General features: G+C 43.9%; 1 protein-coding gene across 12 annotated transcripts in view; it reads left to right on the plus strand.

Moving 5' to 3' along the window:
- The window catches only part of gphnb (gephyrin b), a 51,808-nt gene extending 35,514 nt beyond the window's left edge, over positions 1-16,294 (plus strand). The window contains exons 10-28 of one of the 12 annotated variants that reach the window (XM_068649124.1): positions 1,066-1,338; positions 1,683-1,817; positions 5,941-5,982; positions 6,995-7,069; positions 8,919-8,975; positions 10,583-10,625; positions 11,374-11,511; positions 12,175-12,267; positions 12,854-12,909; positions 13,053-13,172; positions 13,340-13,410; positions 13,560-13,713; positions 13,802-13,941; positions 14,037-14,124; positions 14,233-14,306; positions 14,391-14,458; positions 14,580-14,683; positions 14,755-14,851; positions 14,910-16,294. In XM_068649124.1, coding sequence (XP_068505225.1) covers positions 1,066-1,338; positions 1,683-1,817; positions 5,941-5,982; positions 6,995-7,069; positions 8,919-8,975; positions 10,583-10,625; positions 11,374-11,511; positions 12,175-12,267; positions 12,854-12,909; positions 13,053-13,172; positions 13,340-13,410; positions 13,560-13,713; positions 13,802-13,941; positions 14,037-14,124; positions 14,233-14,306; positions 14,391-14,458; positions 14,580-14,683; positions 14,755-14,851; positions 14,910-15,043 — 1,962 coding nt within the window. In that variant the 3' untranslated portion in view covers positions 15,044-16,294. The remainder of the gene's footprint in view (positions 1-1,065; positions 1,339-1,682; positions 1,818-5,940; positions 5,983-6,994; positions 7,070-8,918; positions 8,976-10,582; positions 10,626-11,373; positions 11,512-12,174; positions 12,268-12,853; positions 12,910-13,052; positions 13,173-13,339; positions 13,411-13,559; positions 13,714-13,801; positions 13,942-14,036; positions 14,125-14,232; positions 14,307-14,390; positions 14,459-14,579; positions 14,684-14,754; positions 14,852-14,909) is intronic. The other 11 variants (XM_068649125.1, XM_068649126.1, XM_049758098.2 and 8 more) reach the window with 11 other exon arrangements.
- Positions 16,295-17,130: the final 836 nt, after the last annotated feature.

Genomic DNA, 17,130 nt, shown 5'->3' on the forward strand with positions numbered 1-17,130 from the left:
CAGCACATGTGTGGGCTCGTGTTTTGCCTGTGATGTCTCCCGATGTATGTGTGAGTGCCTGCTTTCCGCCCACTCCTTCCTTTTTTCCCCTCCATCCATCTTCTCCACTACGCTGACCGCACCATCTGTCTGCATCTCGTTGCACACACGCCGATTGATTTTTACTATTGCGTTTAATTAATCATTCACCCGCCTCCTCCCTCCCTCCCTCCCTCACTCATCTGCTGCCATATTAGCATCTTCTTTAGCAATATTTAGTTCAAGTTAAGAGCACAAACGAGGTTTGTTCACCTCCGAGACAAAGCTGATGTTCAACGTGCTGCACAAAGCACAAAATGCGAAAGGAAGAACGTCTGGACTCCTTTTTTCCCCCTTCTTCGTTCCAGACAGGACACCTTAGTTCTTTCACAAATGTTCAGACAGCAGCACATTTGAATCAAGGTTACATTCGTCTTGACTGCTAATAAGGTGGCGGTGGGAAAATGATGTTGTGGAAACTCGTTTTGCAAGCCGTGTGGATACAGGAAAGCTTTGACTTGATTAATAATGTATCTTTTCAGTGCTTAAAATATACAAGAAGATAAATAATTTCGCACATTAGCTCTTGTCTCGGGAGAGAGGAGAATGGAGCGTTTAGGATAGCCGAGGAGCCAAAGGCACACTGACACACTAAAAAGTGAGAGACCGGAAAACAGGGAAAAAATGTGCTGACATTAAAGATGGACAAGCTTTAGATTTTTATGTAAATGCATGTTTAGCAAAAAATAAATAATATATATATATATATATATATATATATATATATATATATATATATATATATTTATAATATATTTTATAATATATATATATTATTTATATATATATATATATATATATATATATATATATATATATATATATATATATATATATATATATATATATATATATATATATAAATAATAAAAATTATGATATAATAATTAAATAATACAATAATTAGATATAGAATTAAAAAATGGATACCCCTAAAAGTGTATAATGTAAATCTACTCTACTTTTATTTTGTTGTATCCATGACAGGAATGCTTCCAGTTCATCCTGCCAGCGCTGCCACACGCCATCGACCTCTTGCGTGACGCCGTGGTGAAGGTTAAGGAGGCGGCGGACGAGCTGGAGGACTTGCCCTCGCCGCCGCCGCCTCTCTCGCCGCCGCCCAACAGTTCGCCACGGCGTCAGACGGAGGACAAGGGCGTGCAGTGCGAGGATGAGGATGACGAGAAGAAAGACAGCGGCGTGGCGTCCACCGAGGACAGCTCCTCCTCCCACATCACCGCAGCATCCATCGCCGCCAAGGTACGAACACCTGGAAGATTGGATTCCGCCATTTTGTCTTCATCCTACATTGCGTGTTTGCATGCTGTGTGTTTTTGTCCACACGCAAGTCCCGTAACATCCGCTGTCTCTCCGTTCCCATCATCCCGCCCAGGAACCTGCTTTAGGGCTCTTTTGTCAGGCTAACATCCCACCTCAATTTCCAGTCACTAATGGATGTTGGTAAGACCACCCCCCCCACCATGCAGGAACATCCATATTTTGTCATTGTCGTCATTTACTCAAGTCCCGTGAGACAAAAGGTTCCAAGTTTTAATCACCACAATGGTTTCAATGGGTTTTGATGTGTGTGCTTGTGATGTCAGATCCCAGACTCCATCATCTCACGGGGCGTGCAGGTGTTGCCCAGAGACACGGCCTCCCTCAGCACCACGCCCTCGGAGTCGCCCCGGGCCCAGGCCACGTCACGCCTCTCGACCGCTTCCTGTCCCACACCCAAAGTATGTAAACACACACTCGCACACTTTTAGAGGATTTTAAGGAGCTTCCGAATGAAAACGTTCATGTTGAAATGAAAACAAATCTTTCCTGCAGGATTAAAAAAAACAATAGGCGGTGGGCATTCTCTCTCTCTCTCTCTCTCTCTCTCTCTCTCTCTCTCTCTCTCTCTCTCTCTCTCTCTCTCTCTCTCTCTCTCTCTCTCTCTCTCTCTCTCTCTCTCTCTCTCTCTCTCTCTCTCTCTCTCTCTCGCTGTTACCTCATGTGTCAGTGTCACACCGCCATGTGTCTGGCGGACAGCAGGCGGGTGCTATGGGAATGGAAGAGGGGGGTTGCCATGGGAACCAGAGGATGGGATGATAGTAGAGGAAGGGTGTGAGAAGGCAGCAAGGAGTGGGATCACTCTCTCTTTTTTGAAGTGTTTTTAAAATCTTCACTGTAATTGGGGCAAGAGGTGAAATATATTCTACAGACTCCATTTTTAGCTTGCCTGTAGGACATGGAACAATCACACGTCAGCTCCTTACTCAGCTTGTGACAAAATGTGCGTGCGTGTGGCTCAGTGCTTGTTTGACAACACACAGACAGCCAAAAGGCTTTTGGAGGTATCGCTCCTAGCTTTTTTTTTTTTCTTTTTAATCACCGCAACAAGCTTGACATATGTTGGTTGGAAAATTCCAACATTGCAAGCTGCTGCTGATGTTGTTGACAGTTCGTCCCCAGAGACGGAAGCTTTTTTGTTGTTCGCTGATGCATTTGGTACGCCACCTTGAGCTGCGGTCGTTTGTTCGAGATGAGGCATCGTGTTCCAAATCCGCAAAGGTCAAACTAGGGGTCAAGCTAGGTAACACGGCAACATGTGCCATTTTTGTATGTTATGTAACTGCTACGTGAAGCCTATTAATATGCAAGCACAAAGCTATGCCCAAAAAATGCAAATGGACGGGCGGCCATTCACGTAAAACAGTTTTTTTTTTCCTCGTCACACAGTCGGAGGGTTGAGGGTGTTTTTTTTTTTTCCACTCTTGTTAGCATTTAGTGCAGTTATGTAATGGTGAGTTTGGATTAATGAAGCATATGAGGGAGGAGAGCTTTTGAATTCGGGATGCTTTGACATTTTTAAACCATTTTAAAATCACTTTAGTTGCCATAAATGAAAATATCTAACCAATTTAATAACTTGCTGATAAATTCATGGAATCCCTTGAATTCCTGCTAATACTGCGATTCTCAACTAGCGGGTTGGATCTTCTTGCATCGGATGTCCTCATGAACTCGCAATGTCCTCTTTTTTTTTTTTTTTCTTTTTTCTTGTAAACAAATCGCCAATCCACTCAGCGCTTCTGCGTATGTCTCTTGTAATTTTTATGGAAGATGATTCCTCGGCGCTTTTAGTGCTACTTGTTCAAAATAAATATTCATGTGAGTGTAAAAGAGTAATGTGACACGCATCTTTCAGCTAGGATTTGAATTTTAAGTCAGTTGTTGACTATTATAAACGGCCTCAATATCTTTTTTTTTTTGTTGTCGTTGAAATAATATCACGTTTGTTTTTGGCCTGACGGTATTGATCTCCAAGCGTGTGCGTTATTGTCGTTACCGCCGGCCCCATAAAGCGCCTCGCTTGTCTCCCGGCCCGCTGGAGGAGGAGAGGATTTACGAGAGAGAAGAAGCGAGAGAACACGGTTGAGAGTTAACGACGTACAGAGGACCAGGGAAGGAAGGAGATAAGCTAGGGGAGAGTGATGGCAGCCATGATGGAAGTAGAGCCTGAGTCACCTCTTCCTGTTTTGCGTCACAAAGGGAGACAAAGCCACATTTGCGATTTTCTCTCACTAGCTTTTTTGCCCTCTTGCACGTTTTTGCTCGCCCTCTCTCTCTCTCGCCTCTCTCTTTCTCTCCACCATTCCTCGCTCAGCCATGCGCACTCACCCTCTCGCTGTAAAGCAGCCGCGCGTCGTCCTGGCGCGCGTGTGTCACCGCTGAGCTCATTCTCTCATTCTGTCTCCACTCCGGGCAAAAGATGGTAAGTGGTGTTTTTCTTGCTGCGTAGCGTCGGGACAAGTTTTTTGTGTATTGCGTGTGCAAGTGGTGCATTTTGTAGACAAGAAGTTTAGTTAGGAATTTTGGGGGCTTTATATGTCATGTGTCTAAATGGTTGTGATGCTGATGGGGTGGGGGGGTTGATGTTTGCAGGCCCTGACTCAGAGGTAGGAGGTTGAGTAATCAGCTAATGTGACCATGGAGCAAACTGCAGGCAAGAGGCTGCAGGATGAAGACGATGATCTTTTATTTTGCGTCCATCTCATGTCGCTCTACCGGTTTGTTTTACCGGGCAGCGAATGCATCAGCACCATCACGCCAACTCGAAGCCAATCATGCGTGTTAGGTTAATTATAGACCAAGTTGGCAGTAATGTGAATGGCAGTGTTGTGGGAACCAGTCCAGGAGGCTTCGGCTCACCGGCATTTAAAAAAAAAAAAAAACTGTGTTGTCATAGAGTTGACACTATTTAATAAAACTCATTGCAGCTCTGCTTACCGATTAGCTTTGGCATGAAAGCAGACATGTCACACCTGACAACACAGACTTGATTTTTTTTTTTTTAAAGGAAAACATGTTGTGTTTTCTTGTGGCGGGAACGTATAAAAATAAAAATAGAAAAATAGAAAAATATATATATAGAAATAGAAATTAAAAATAATTTAAAACATATACATATATATAAATACATATAAAGTATAATATAATTGCGCAATAATTCATATTTCCACAAAGAGAAAATACTGGAAAAGACTATTTGGGTCAAGTTGCTCTGGGCTTGAAGTGCAAATGTGTGTGCACTTCAAAGACTTTGTGTTTTCTTACAAAGGTGAACAATATCTTCTTTATTGTTCAATGTCAGAGTGTTTTTGGTATCTTTGCATAAAAGGGGACCACACGTGTGTGTGCGATATTACTCACGCTGAAACAGCTAAAGCTAAACGCCGGAAGCATGATGGAGAGAGAACGGGAGGAAGTATGAACAGCGAGCGGTGAAGAAGAAAAGGAACGAGGCGCTGGAGGGACAGACAGGAAATGAAAGAGGAACGTCTGACCAGCTGGATGGAGCATGCTCATCGGGCATGTGGGCCGTGATGGCAAATGGCTGTCAAATGTGCTGTGTTCGCTCCCACTCTCTGCCAACGCTGGCAAAGTCACTCAGGAGCTCATTAATTTCTATTTTCTAACTCCCCTCTAATATGTCGGGACGTGGAGACGGACGGCCATGGGAGAGCCGTGATGCCGGAGGATGAAGAGCTTGTGCTTGGTCAGCTTTGCTTATTGGTTTGCTGGGCTTACCTGCAGCTGCTCCACTGAGCTCTGCCAAATATGTGAGACTCAAGTCTGATTTTGCTGTTGTTTATTTTGGAGAAAAAGCTAAAAATAAGGTTTTCTTGATGAATGTCACGTAATCTAAAGATGACTGGGCCAACTTGACTATTCCAAGTATTTTAATTTAAGAGGGCGCGATTCTTATCTCTTTTTTATTAAAGTAATTTGTTATATCATCTAAAATTCTACTGTCATAATGAAAGCGTTGGCTTTAACTAATTGCTTTGGTTATAATTCAAAATGAGCTTGCCGTCTGCGCCAGCTATTATATTTTTTTTGCTGGAAAGAGATGAGGTATTTCCTCACGGATGTGCCAAGAATATGTCAGGTTTTGAGGAATGTGCTTTATGAGGCCGTGTTTAGATGTCACTTAGCACCTGTCACGAACGTACAATCTGTCACCAAATGGCGATCGGAGCGTTAAAGCTGTCCGGCGATATTTAAACAGAACAAAACACAGCTCGTGGGAATTGGATACGAAACCTGTTGAGACCCGTTTCCCGCTCCTACCTGCTGTCCTGACCTGACCACCTTTATCCTATCTCCTGTTCTGTCCTGTCTATGTCACCCTTGGCTGCCTTGGCCCATCTGAGACAGTCACACGGTGACCCCCTCCCCCCTCCCCTTCCTGAAAAACGGGGTCGCTGTCCTCACCGCACCCATCAGTCTCTGTCTGCTTCCGTCCCCGCCTGCTTTGAGTCCGTTAACCCTCTTTCTCTTCTCCTCCTTCCTTTTTTTGTGTCGCACCAGGCGCGGCTCCCCTCCTGTTCATCCACCCTAAGCATTGCTGAGGTACTCCTGCATGTGTTCGGATGCATGCTTACGGGGCTTCATCATCTGCCTGGCATGATATTTTTTTTCCCTGTCCCTCCTTTAGTCTGCAATTGTGTGTTGTCCTGCTTGTTTGTTTACGTGCCATAATTTGGACTGTTCCTTTCTTTTTGCGTTTGTGTGTAGATAGCATGAAAATTTCCCTCTGGCTTCTTTCTGGTACCACCTAACTTGCCTTGCTGTACACACTTTCACATCTTCTAACTAATTCAGGAGGTCCTTGGTTTACGACCCAAGTTGAAAATGCCTCTCGGTGAACTCGGCGTGATGTATTTTTGGGTCTTGGACCTTCAATGGGGATCTACTCAGTTGTAAACCGAGGACTGCCTGTTCACAACATATGAAGAATGAATTTGAATGTTTGAATGTTTGCTTGACCAAAGTGACTTTGTTATGCGTGCATACGGCAATGTGTCAATGCCAAAGAGCAGCTCGGTGCTCGGCGGCCTCGTCCGTGCGTATCGTGCTGGCCCCAAGCCCGGTCGGTCATTGTGATCCATAGCTGATAAAGGCATGACCGCGCTAACACTTTTCAAATCAGCTATCACAACGCATTGATTTTCTGTAGCCGTGTGATAATAAGAGTCGAGATACATTTGGCTTAAGAATTTAATTACTTTGGCTTCCAAGGCAGTGTGTGTTGAGCTAGAAATAATAGAAGGTGATGCCAAAATTGATTTGTTTGGATACTTACTCGGACATAAAATGGAATTTGTAACATGCTACGAGGTTTTTTGTGTGTCAGTTTGTGTTGGGTTGGCAGTCACATCACTTTGGATCTACTGTATTCGTTTTGTTGAGGCTACTGAACTGAGGTCTCGTTTGGTGTTGTAGATTTTGATTGTGTTCAACTTTATTCGACTGGATGTCGCCAAAGCCGCAAAGGGTCATGCACGCTCGTTCCCTGCTCGTCCATGTGCGTGTTTGTGTCGGTGGGTGTGAAGGTGAGTGACTATCCTGTGGCTTCCCCCAGGCCTCACGGAGAGAATTCAGGGCTCACCTGGATGAGGTCATCACGCTCAAGTCAAGGTACTCTACCTTGGACCAGGTAAACCCGTTAACCTTCTACCAACCTCTTATCCGATCTGTCGGCATGCAGGCCACCGGCATCCCACGTAGCACGCTCATAACACACACTGATGCAGCATTTTACATCTCCGGGGGGGGGGGTGATCATTTGATCTCCTGCGGAATTTGTAAGTTCACTTACAAATTGGAGGTTATTGATTTCTTGTGAATAATTTTCAATTATTTATATTTTATTATTTTTTTTAATTTTTATTTATTCAAGATGTCTCTATGGACAGTTCAAGTCAAGGTTTACGGTACTTAAACCTGCTTTTAACATGTGCAGTGGAGATGCTACGATTGAATTTTCCCATCCAGACGTGCATGTTAAGACCAGGTTTAATTGGAGAGAGTTGGAAGTGTGTGTTGTCACCGGTGATACACATGGCACAGGAACAAAAAGTTCAAAAATGACAGCCCTTTGTGTCGATTTTTTTTTTTTCATAGGTGTCATGTGCATCTCCACCTGGCCAAAAACACGGCCTGTCATTAAAAATACACTACGTGGACAAAAGTATGTTGGGTCGAGCTTACAATGTTATTTTTCTGCTGTTGGAATCCAAATGATTTTTTTGGACTCCGCTTCATTGGTCATATTTATCACTATACCGAATCATTTTGTCCACATAGTTTCTCTCTACTCACATTTACTCTCATTCACCCCCCATCACCATTTTGTGATGATGAGTATCTCTTCTGCCCTGTCGTTTAGTTTGAGTTGTTTCCCCTCCCGGGCTTGCCTCCTAAACGCCCGTGGAGGACAACTTGGCCGCAGATTGTTCTCACTACACACGTTGTGTCCTCCCATGGCTCCGTCGCTCTCCCTCTCGCGCCATCACTGGAGGCGAGAGAGCACTTCCCGAATGGTCACACGCGAGCCGACATCTAAATCCCCCCCCTTTTTTTTTTTTTTGCATAATTTGTTCGGCAGCCCCCTTTAATTTTGTGCTGAGCTTAGCACGCCAGCGGTTACATCTCATCATTTCCTGCAGCGTCTCCTCACTCGGATGGTTACGAGCGCTATCGATTTCTGTGCCGCTGACCTGGCCACGCTCGCTGTTTTGTATTCTACGAGGAGGCTGGAAAGGGCAAATCTAAAGGGGCCCCTCGAATCACATGAGAAGGGAGGGACGGGGCCCAAAGTTTTTAGTCTTCCTGCGGTAATGATTGAGGCTGATATGTTGAGGGACTTGCCTGTTGCTTTTTCCCCCCCATCCTCTCTCATATCTTTACCACACCACATCATATCCGGCCACTGTGTTCATGGTCAAACTGTCGCCCCCTTTTGGCGACTCTCTGATGGTGGAGTCTGCCATCTTTTTTTGTTTGTCCATCTCATCACTCGCGCACTGAGGTTTCTTGCCGTAGTCCAGTTGAGGATCGACACCATGTATGAAGTGGCTTGCTTAGGGTAGATCTCATATTGTGAGTCTGTTCCTGATGACAATCGTGCTTCTTATGTGTGTTGCTTATTTCTGTTTTTAGCTCCCCCCCCCTAAATCCTTCCCCCATCTCCTCGCGCTTTACAGGCTGTGCTTGTGTGACTTCAAATATGTCCGTTTTTTTAATCATATAGAGCAAAAAAAACAAAACAAAAAAAAGTATTCAGCTAACATTTCTGTATGTCAGTGTAGACAGTTTCATAAATACCAAAGTTTGAAAATCAGTTTGGGAGGTTTAGATAAATTATTAATGGGGTTGTCCCGTCTGTCTGTCCGTCTGTCTGTCACTCAGTGTGTGTGTGTGTGTGTGTGTGTGTGTGTGTGTGGTGTTGCGGTTGCCGGGACAGATGCACTGATGCCTGTGATTCGATGCTTTATCTCCACTAGCTCCAGTGTAGGTTGGAGGGGCTTAAAGATGATCGCAGGAGGACCTTCAGCTCTCGAGTAACTATCCCGCCCCCACCCGCCCCGCTGCCCTTTGCCTCACCCTCCTGCGAGGAGCGCACAAAACAAACGCCCCACCCTTTTTTTTTCCCCTCTCTCTCTCTCTCTCTCTCTCTCTCTCTCTCTCTCTCTCTCTCTCTCTCTCTCTCTCTCTCTCTCTCTCTCTCTCTCTCTCTCTCTCTTTTCTTTCTTTTGCTTTCCCTCTCATCCTCCTCCTTCTCAAATCTGTTGTTTCTTTTTCCCTCCATGCAAAGTCTGTCCGTCTTTGTCGGCTTCATCCATCTGTCTCGGCGGTTAACATGAGTCTGCTTCCACTAGCAATGTCTGGTGTGTTGGATGTCTGTCAAGTAGATGCCATCAGGCCGCTCTAGTAGTCTTTGTTTCTTCCTCTTTTCTCGCAATGTCTGGGCTCTGTAGTTTAGCCAAAGTCTGTCCAGTGTGTGCTTCCTGTTTGTGTTCCTTTATTTCTGAAACTCTCTACGGGCTGTAGGGCCATGTCATCCCGTCACCCGACCGGTCCTACAGTGTCTGCGTCTATCCATGACCTCTCATTGCCCCCCCCCCCCCACCTTCTCATCCCAACCATCCTCCCGCCCACTCACCTTGGCTCTTTGGTGCCCAGTTTGATGGCGGTGAGGGAGGGGAGGAGAGGTAAAGGGTTGTTTTTAGTTGAACAAAACACACCACACACTTACTTCACTGTCTGACTCATACGGTTGATGTCACTCCGGGGAGGTTTTACATCGGCGCTAAGATGAGAGTGCTAGGCGATGAGGGGTGAGAAGACGGCAGTTAAACTGAATCAAAGAAAAAGTCATCACTGAAGAAAATTTTTTAAAAAATGTGGTGAATTTACTCAGTTTTTCCAAAATATAATTGAGTAAATTCAACGTAAAAAAAAAACCATCTGATTAATTTAGTATAAATTTCCCTAAAGTTCTACTATGTTAAACTGATAACAGGAATAATTTGATTAGCCACTAAAACATTGTAAAAGTGGTGAGGCTACCCACAAAATGAAGCTGAAGTGCTTTGTGGCAGCTGAATGTTGCTGGAATTGTGTATTCAAAAACATCCTATGGTAAGTGGATTTATTTTGTTTTCTTTTTTTTACCCCCATCAATTCGGATGCTAATTGTTAAAGATACACCCATAGGTGCTGCTGTTTTGGTTTGCAACCAGTTCACAATTAAATGAGTAGCAATATCAAAGGCAACACTTTTTTTTAAACATTTAAACATCGTTTTAGATAAAAATCACGAACCGAACTCAACGCCACCTTTTCATGTCACGCTTAAGCACTTGTAACGACTGTCATCCAATTATTATCACGCAGGTTGCTGCCTTTTGTCCTCCTAGTCCTCAAAGTGCCATCTGATCGCGTTGTCACATATCATGAGCGCATTTGCCCACAAAGATAAAGATGGATGATGCGGCGCACTGCAGGACAAAGGGCGTAGTGTAATATGACGGGACTTTTGTTTTTTTGGTTACCTCAAGCATGTCAAAATAGCACCACTGTTTATCTCCAATTTCCACTGCTCTCCCTCTCTTTCTCCTTGTGTCCTCTGTGTCCCCCCCCCCCCCCCTCCCCTCCCAATCTCTAGGTGCAGTCGCGATGCAGCAGCAAAGAGAATATCCTAAGATCAAGTGAGTGCCAATGTTTTGCTGTCGCTCATTTGTGCATCCCATCGCTCTGCGGCTCGTTCTCTCCAAATTTACATACGGAACATTATTGAAAATACTTCTAGGTTTTTAAATGATAGCCTCTCCACTTGAAACCAAGTCCCAACATGATCACTGCAGGTCCCTTGGATCTCAAGATCAAAATCGCTCGTGAGAACATGTTGCTTTTTATCACCGCGTGCGTGTACACACTATACGGCTTTTATTTGCGTTTCTGATGTGACAAGCAACGTGTAATTTTGTGGGTTTGTTACGCCGCCTTTACGCGTGCGTCTCTCTCTCTCTCTCTCTCTCTTGCCTATGTGATGTTTTGCCAGGAGGTTGTTAAGCCTCGTGTTGAGCGGCGGAATGCGCTGCCGAAGCGTAAGTGTATGTTTAAAGGCAAGAAATTGGGTCAAGGCAAATCAAAGCGTTACGCCGATTCGTCGCTGTGAGGCAGCGAGGAGGAGAGAAAGCGGGAGGAAGGAGAACGAGAAGAAAGAGCAGATTACGTATTAGTTCCACCTTCTTTGTTCTATTTTTTTTTTTACCTTTGCTATCATTAGAGAGATATTATTAGACAAACATGAATGCTATCAAGTGCCTCCAAACCTCATCCAGATATGAATGAGTGCAACACATTATAATCAATACAGGCCTATCTAATTTCTGGATGGTGAAAATCAGATGGGGGTCAGAGGTCAAAAGTGATGTCACACTTAATTCATTTCAGGTCACAGTGCTGTAGACATTACCAAGGTGGCCCGGAGACATCGCATGTCCCCTTTCCCCCTCACTTCCATGGACAAGGCCTTCATCACTGTGCTGGAGATGACCGCCGTCCTGGGCACTGAGATCATCAATTACAGAGGTGAGCACCAAAAAAAAAGTGCAGTATTGCTTTCCACATTGCAATCAGTTCATAAACATTTATTTATTTATTTATTTATTTATTTATTTATTTATTTATTTATTTATTTATTTATTTATTTAGAGGTGTTTATTTATTTGTTAATTTACTTTTTTTTAATTATTATTTTGAATATATTTGTTTATAGGTCTGTGCATACAGTGTTTGAATGATGAAATCACACCATGTAAGGTTTATTGCCCCTGCCAGGTATACATTAGGGTTTTGTGTTTTTAGGAGGTGGGGTGGGGGGGAGCGGGTTATGTGCTGGATTTGCAGGAGCACAGCTGGTGAGGCGACACCGCAGCGAGGACGATGGGATTTGAGCGATGAAATATTTAGACAGGCAACAGCTGGAGCAGCTACCCTGCTTGGATGGCTGTGCAATGTAGTGTGCGTTAGTGAGTGAGACTATGTTTGCGTCATATAATAATTACAATAGCTTCAATTGACAGCGCAAAATTTTGGTTGTTCGATTTCGGCCAAGTGAGATGCAAACAATGGTCCGAAAAGAGAAATGATTCAGGAAGTAACTAATGAAACAAAGCCTGCGAAATAATCAACAAAAAACGTCTTTGAAAAAGCTTTTTTCTCTGTTTTGGTTGTTGTTGTTGTTGTTGACAGACGGGATGGGTCGAGTCCTAGCTCAGGACGTTTATGCCAAAGACAACCTGCCACCCTTCCCTGCCTCTGTCAAGGATGGCTATGCTGTGAGAGGTAACGCACGTCATTCCTGACCACTCCAAAATTTGTGTCCAAACACACACATTTACTTCAACTTCATTCGAGGTGTTTTCCGTTCAAATCCCGTAGACGTTTCAGTGTCGGGTTTTTAACGAAGCGACAAGGAATCGGACAACATAGCGAGCAGGGGCAGCAGCTTGTTGGCTCCGGGCACCTTTTAAAAAAAAAAAAAAAAAGAAACATCTGCTGTCAGTAGGTAGAGATGTACGCAACAGGTCTTCCTGTCTTTTATGCATCTGTCCTGAGGGCCCGCACGGGCATTCATATTTTTAGTACTTGGATGGGGACGGGAGAAGGAACAAAACTGTGTCTGAGCACCTCAGGCTGGATTTCATACCTTCAAAAAAAAAAAAAAATGCATTCCACAATCAGGTTAGATAACATAATCCAAAAAGATTACTGTTCTACAAGATATATAATTGAGTCAACTCACATTCTCTGTCCTCTTGATTGTTCATTCTCTAGCCCACTGAAATACAATGACTCAACCAAATTACACCCTCCCACACTCCTGGTCTGGAACACGCACTTGATTGATACTTTTTTCTCGCCGTTTTAGCCGCCGACGGCCCGGGCGACCGCTTCATCATCGGGGAGTCCCAAGCAGGCGAGCAGGTTAGCACGTAGCACCACTTGTTAGCATCTCGAAAGCACCCACCTGTATATTAAAACACTTTTTGTTCATCACCTCAAGTATTTTTTTTTTCCCCTATGTAATTCAGAATGACTTGCTCATCCTTTTGTGTCTCTCCGTGCAGCCCACCCACACCGTGATGCCTGGCCAGGTGATGAGGGTGACAACCGGCGCTCCCATCCCCTGCGGGGCCGACGCCGTCGTTCAGGTGGAAGACACCGAGCTCCTCCGCGAGTCCGAAGATGTAAGTCTGACTCGAATGGAAGGGGATGGCAACCTCAGCCAGTTCTACACATGCTAATGTTAGCTTACCTTGAAAGCTGCAAACATGGCTGCAGCGGTCATTGTATTACAATAAACCGATGTAGAAATGCAGACATATATTAGTTATAAAATACTTCTGTCAACTAGTTTGTCTTTCAGGGCACAGAGGAGCTGGAAGTACGAATTCTGGTCCAGGCTCGGCCAGGCCAGGACATCAGGTTAGTTCCCAGAAATTAATTTCCATCTAAAAAAGGAAAGTGGCAGTTATGTCATTTTTTGTTTTTGACTCTCTGGCGACCCCTTGTGGAACAAACCATAACGACATCACTAATTGTTTCATTTTTTTTTGTTTTGTGTGTTCCATCAGGCCTATCGGTCATGACATCAAGCGTGGCGAGTGTGTGCTGGCCAAGGGCACTCACATGGGCCCCTCTGAGATCGGCCTCCTGGCCACCGTGGGAGTCACGGAGGTGGAGGTGCAGAAGTTCCCTGTGGTGGCCGTCATGTCCACAGGAAATGAGGTAGGTGATGATCAATTTGGTTGAGCTGAGCTGAGTTGACTTTACAGCCACCATAGGGCAGTTGTATCTCACAGGTATCACTGTACAGTTTTCTTTTCTTACGCAGCTACTGAACCCAGAGGATGATCTCCATCCTGGGAAGATCAGGGACAGCAATCGCTCCACCCTGCTGGCCACCATCCAGGAACATGGCTACCCAACCATCAATCTGGGCATTGTGGGAGACAAGTATACGTCTATTTCTCTCTTTTTATCACCATCGACACTTTTGTATTGGGTTTTCCTTCTGTGAGTTGCTATTCGACACCGTGTGCATCCCACAGCCCCGATGACCTTCTCAATGCTCTGAATGAAGGCATCAGCCGTGCTGATGTCATCATCACCTCAGGCGGAGTATCCATGGGAGAGAAGGTATCAATTCACTCAGAGCTCATGCTGTGTTTTACTGACACCTTGTGGTGGAAAATGAATACTGCAGCTTTAATTTGTTTACTTTGGGAATGATATGTTGATTTGCAGGACTACCTTAAGCAGGTGCTGGATATAGATCTTCATGCTCAGATCCATTTTGGTCGGGTCTTCATGAAACCAGGGTAACTGGGAGCTTCTGTAACATGTTGATTGTGGTGGACTGACAGATTCAATGTCCATTTTTTTTTTTTTTTTTCCTTCTACAGGCTCCCAACCACATTTGCCACGTTGGATATCGACGGTGCTCGCAAACTCATCTTTGCCCTCCCAGGTAGTGTGTGAAGTTGAGAGAAAGACTTGATTTACGCCGCTTTTACGAGGAGGTGGTCTTCATATACTATCTCCCCCCCATCCTTCTTTCGCTGTCCATTTTTCCACGCGGCCTTCTGTCCTAGGAAACCCCGTATCCGCTGTCGTCACCTGTAATCTTTTTGTCATCCCTGCCTTGAGGAAGATGCAGGGTATTTTGGACCCAAGGCCGACTATCATCAAAGCGAGGGTAAGCACGCTTGGAGCGTGGCCGTGATTTTGCAAACAGATGGCACTTTGTTTTTGCTTTTTTTTTGCAAGTTATCTTGTGATGTGAAATTGGATCCTCGCCCCGAATACCACCGCTGCATCCTGACGTGGCATCACCAGGAGCCTTTGCCGTGGGCACAGAGCACAGGTAACAGCAGACGTAATACGGACGTGGCAGAAGTTCATTTGAATGTGCTTCCTTGCAGGGAACCAGGTAAGCAGCAGACTGATGAGCATGCGCAGTGCCAACGGGCTCCTGATGCTACCTCCCAAAACCGAGCAATACGTGGAGCTGCACAAAGGCGAAGTGGTGGACGTCATGGTCATCGGCCGGCTATGATGTCGTGGCGGCGGGGGGGGCGGGGGGACGGAGGCCGGCCGTCGTTTCTTGCGACGGGCGGTTTCGCGGTGCATGTCCACATATCATCGACTGACTATTCTGTAATATGCAACGGCACAGCTAGTTTTTGTTGATTTGGAGAGCATTGAGGTATAGTCGACATCTCGATCACAGCCTAGATATTACTGTATAAGAAAACATTGATTTCAAAAAGATTATAGTATTTCAAAGGAAGAAAATATAACTTTTAATGGAGAAAAAAAAATCTAATTATAAAAAGAGATTTATTCTGTAATATATTATGATTATTCTTATTATTATTATGATTATTCTTCTTACCATTATTATATTAAGGCAACTTTGTTCTTTTCATTGCAATTGCTTTGTGTGTTCAACGCTAGACCTTATCTATAGCAGTAGCATTTTAATAGACAGCTGTAGGTGCCTGCCAGGACAGAAAAAAAAAAAAACAATTTTATCATCTTTAGTGGGAAGATACCCTGTTTGTTTTTCTTTTTTTTTGGGGGGGGTGAAGAAAAATACTCCAGATTTCCCATGGTGCTGCAGTTAGGAGGAAAAGGGGTGGGGCGGGGGGGCACATAAAGATCTTTTTCTCTTTTGAGCGCCCATCAAGGTAACACTTTTTCTCTCGTTAGTATGCATCATATTGGCTTCACAAAGAGCTTTGCTTGTCGTTTATCTTGTGAGTCTTGTTTATGTGCGCGGTGCCAAATGCCTGGGCGGGGGAACCAAAGGGAGGCGTGGGGGGCGCAGGGCACGGGAGCTTCCTTAATTTTGCGGTGACCAGGTGAAATATTTGCTCCCACCCTGCCCACCACCCCTCCCTCCTACAAATCCCCTCCTGGGGATCAGCTTGGGGGGGCGGGGGAAATATATTTTATTTGAGCAACTATTTAAGAAAAAAAAACAAGCAAGAGAAGAAGCAGCTTCTTTAATTGCTGACGGCCTTTTTAACCGACTTCACAAAATTGTACAGATTAAAGAAAATAAATTGAACCATATTGTACAGATAGATATGTGACCAGCACTCCTAAGGAAGTTATTATTATTATTAATTATTATTATTATTGTTAAGCAATGAGGAGACATTGAACAACGCTGTACTATAAACATTTTCTGTAATGATGCTGAAACTGATGAAAGAGACTACGATAATAAAAATCCTTGATGATTATGTAAAAAAAATGTTATTGTTGAGTTTCCTTTTTTTAATAAATGATATCAAAACAACCACAAGTGAAATACATTTATTTTGTCATATAAAGCTGATCATGGATATTTTTTTGCATGCAAACACATCAGATGTCAGCAGACATATTTTGATATCTAATGAATGTAATCTCACTAATGTACTTTGTTTTAACGTTGTGTCTAACCCTTTATTGGGTTATTGACCACATAAAGTAAGAGTTTGTTTATATTTTATTGTTTATGTATGTATAGTAAGGTTTTTTTTTTTACTTCGAGAACAAATGATCATGCATTAAGGCTTTTTCATGTTTCACTTAGATAGGACATGTCCGGGAAAAAGAGGACGTCTGGTCACCCTAATGTAGAGTAAGACTTTTTTTTACGTAGACTAAATGACCAAGTATAGTAAGGCTTTTTTTTTTTAACTTAATAACCATGTAGAGTAAGACATTTTTTATGTAGACAAAATGACCAAGTATAGTAAGGCTTTTTCTTTTCTTCTTACTTAATAATCATGTACAATAGAGTAAAATGGAAGGGAGTGGCAATTCCATTGACAATATATGTACATGTGAGGCAGTCAAACAAAATCCCGGACCGTTTTTTAAATTCACCTCGGACAGATTTATGGGACTGAAAAGTACGACATGTCCGGGAAAAGAGGACGTCTGGTCACCCTCGGTGTACCTAACAGGCCACTTCATTAGGGAAAAATCACGGTCAAAGCTTAACTGAAAGTGAAAAGTGCCACACCCGCCCTCAACCCCACCTCCTGATTGGCTGTTTGATCTGTGACGTCACTTAAACACTCCATTAGGTACACCACCATTTTCAGATGTACCTAATAACAGGCCACTTTATTAGGGAAATATCAT

The sequence above is a fragment of the Syngnathus scovelli genome, chromosome 20 (genome assembly GCF_024217435.2).
Source record: "Syngnathus scovelli strain Florida chromosome 20, RoL_Ssco_1.2, whole genome shotgun sequence".
In the NCBI taxonomy this organism is placed as follows: domain Eukaryota; kingdom Metazoa; phylum Chordata; class Actinopteri; order Syngnathiformes; family Syngnathidae; genus Syngnathus; species Syngnathus scovelli.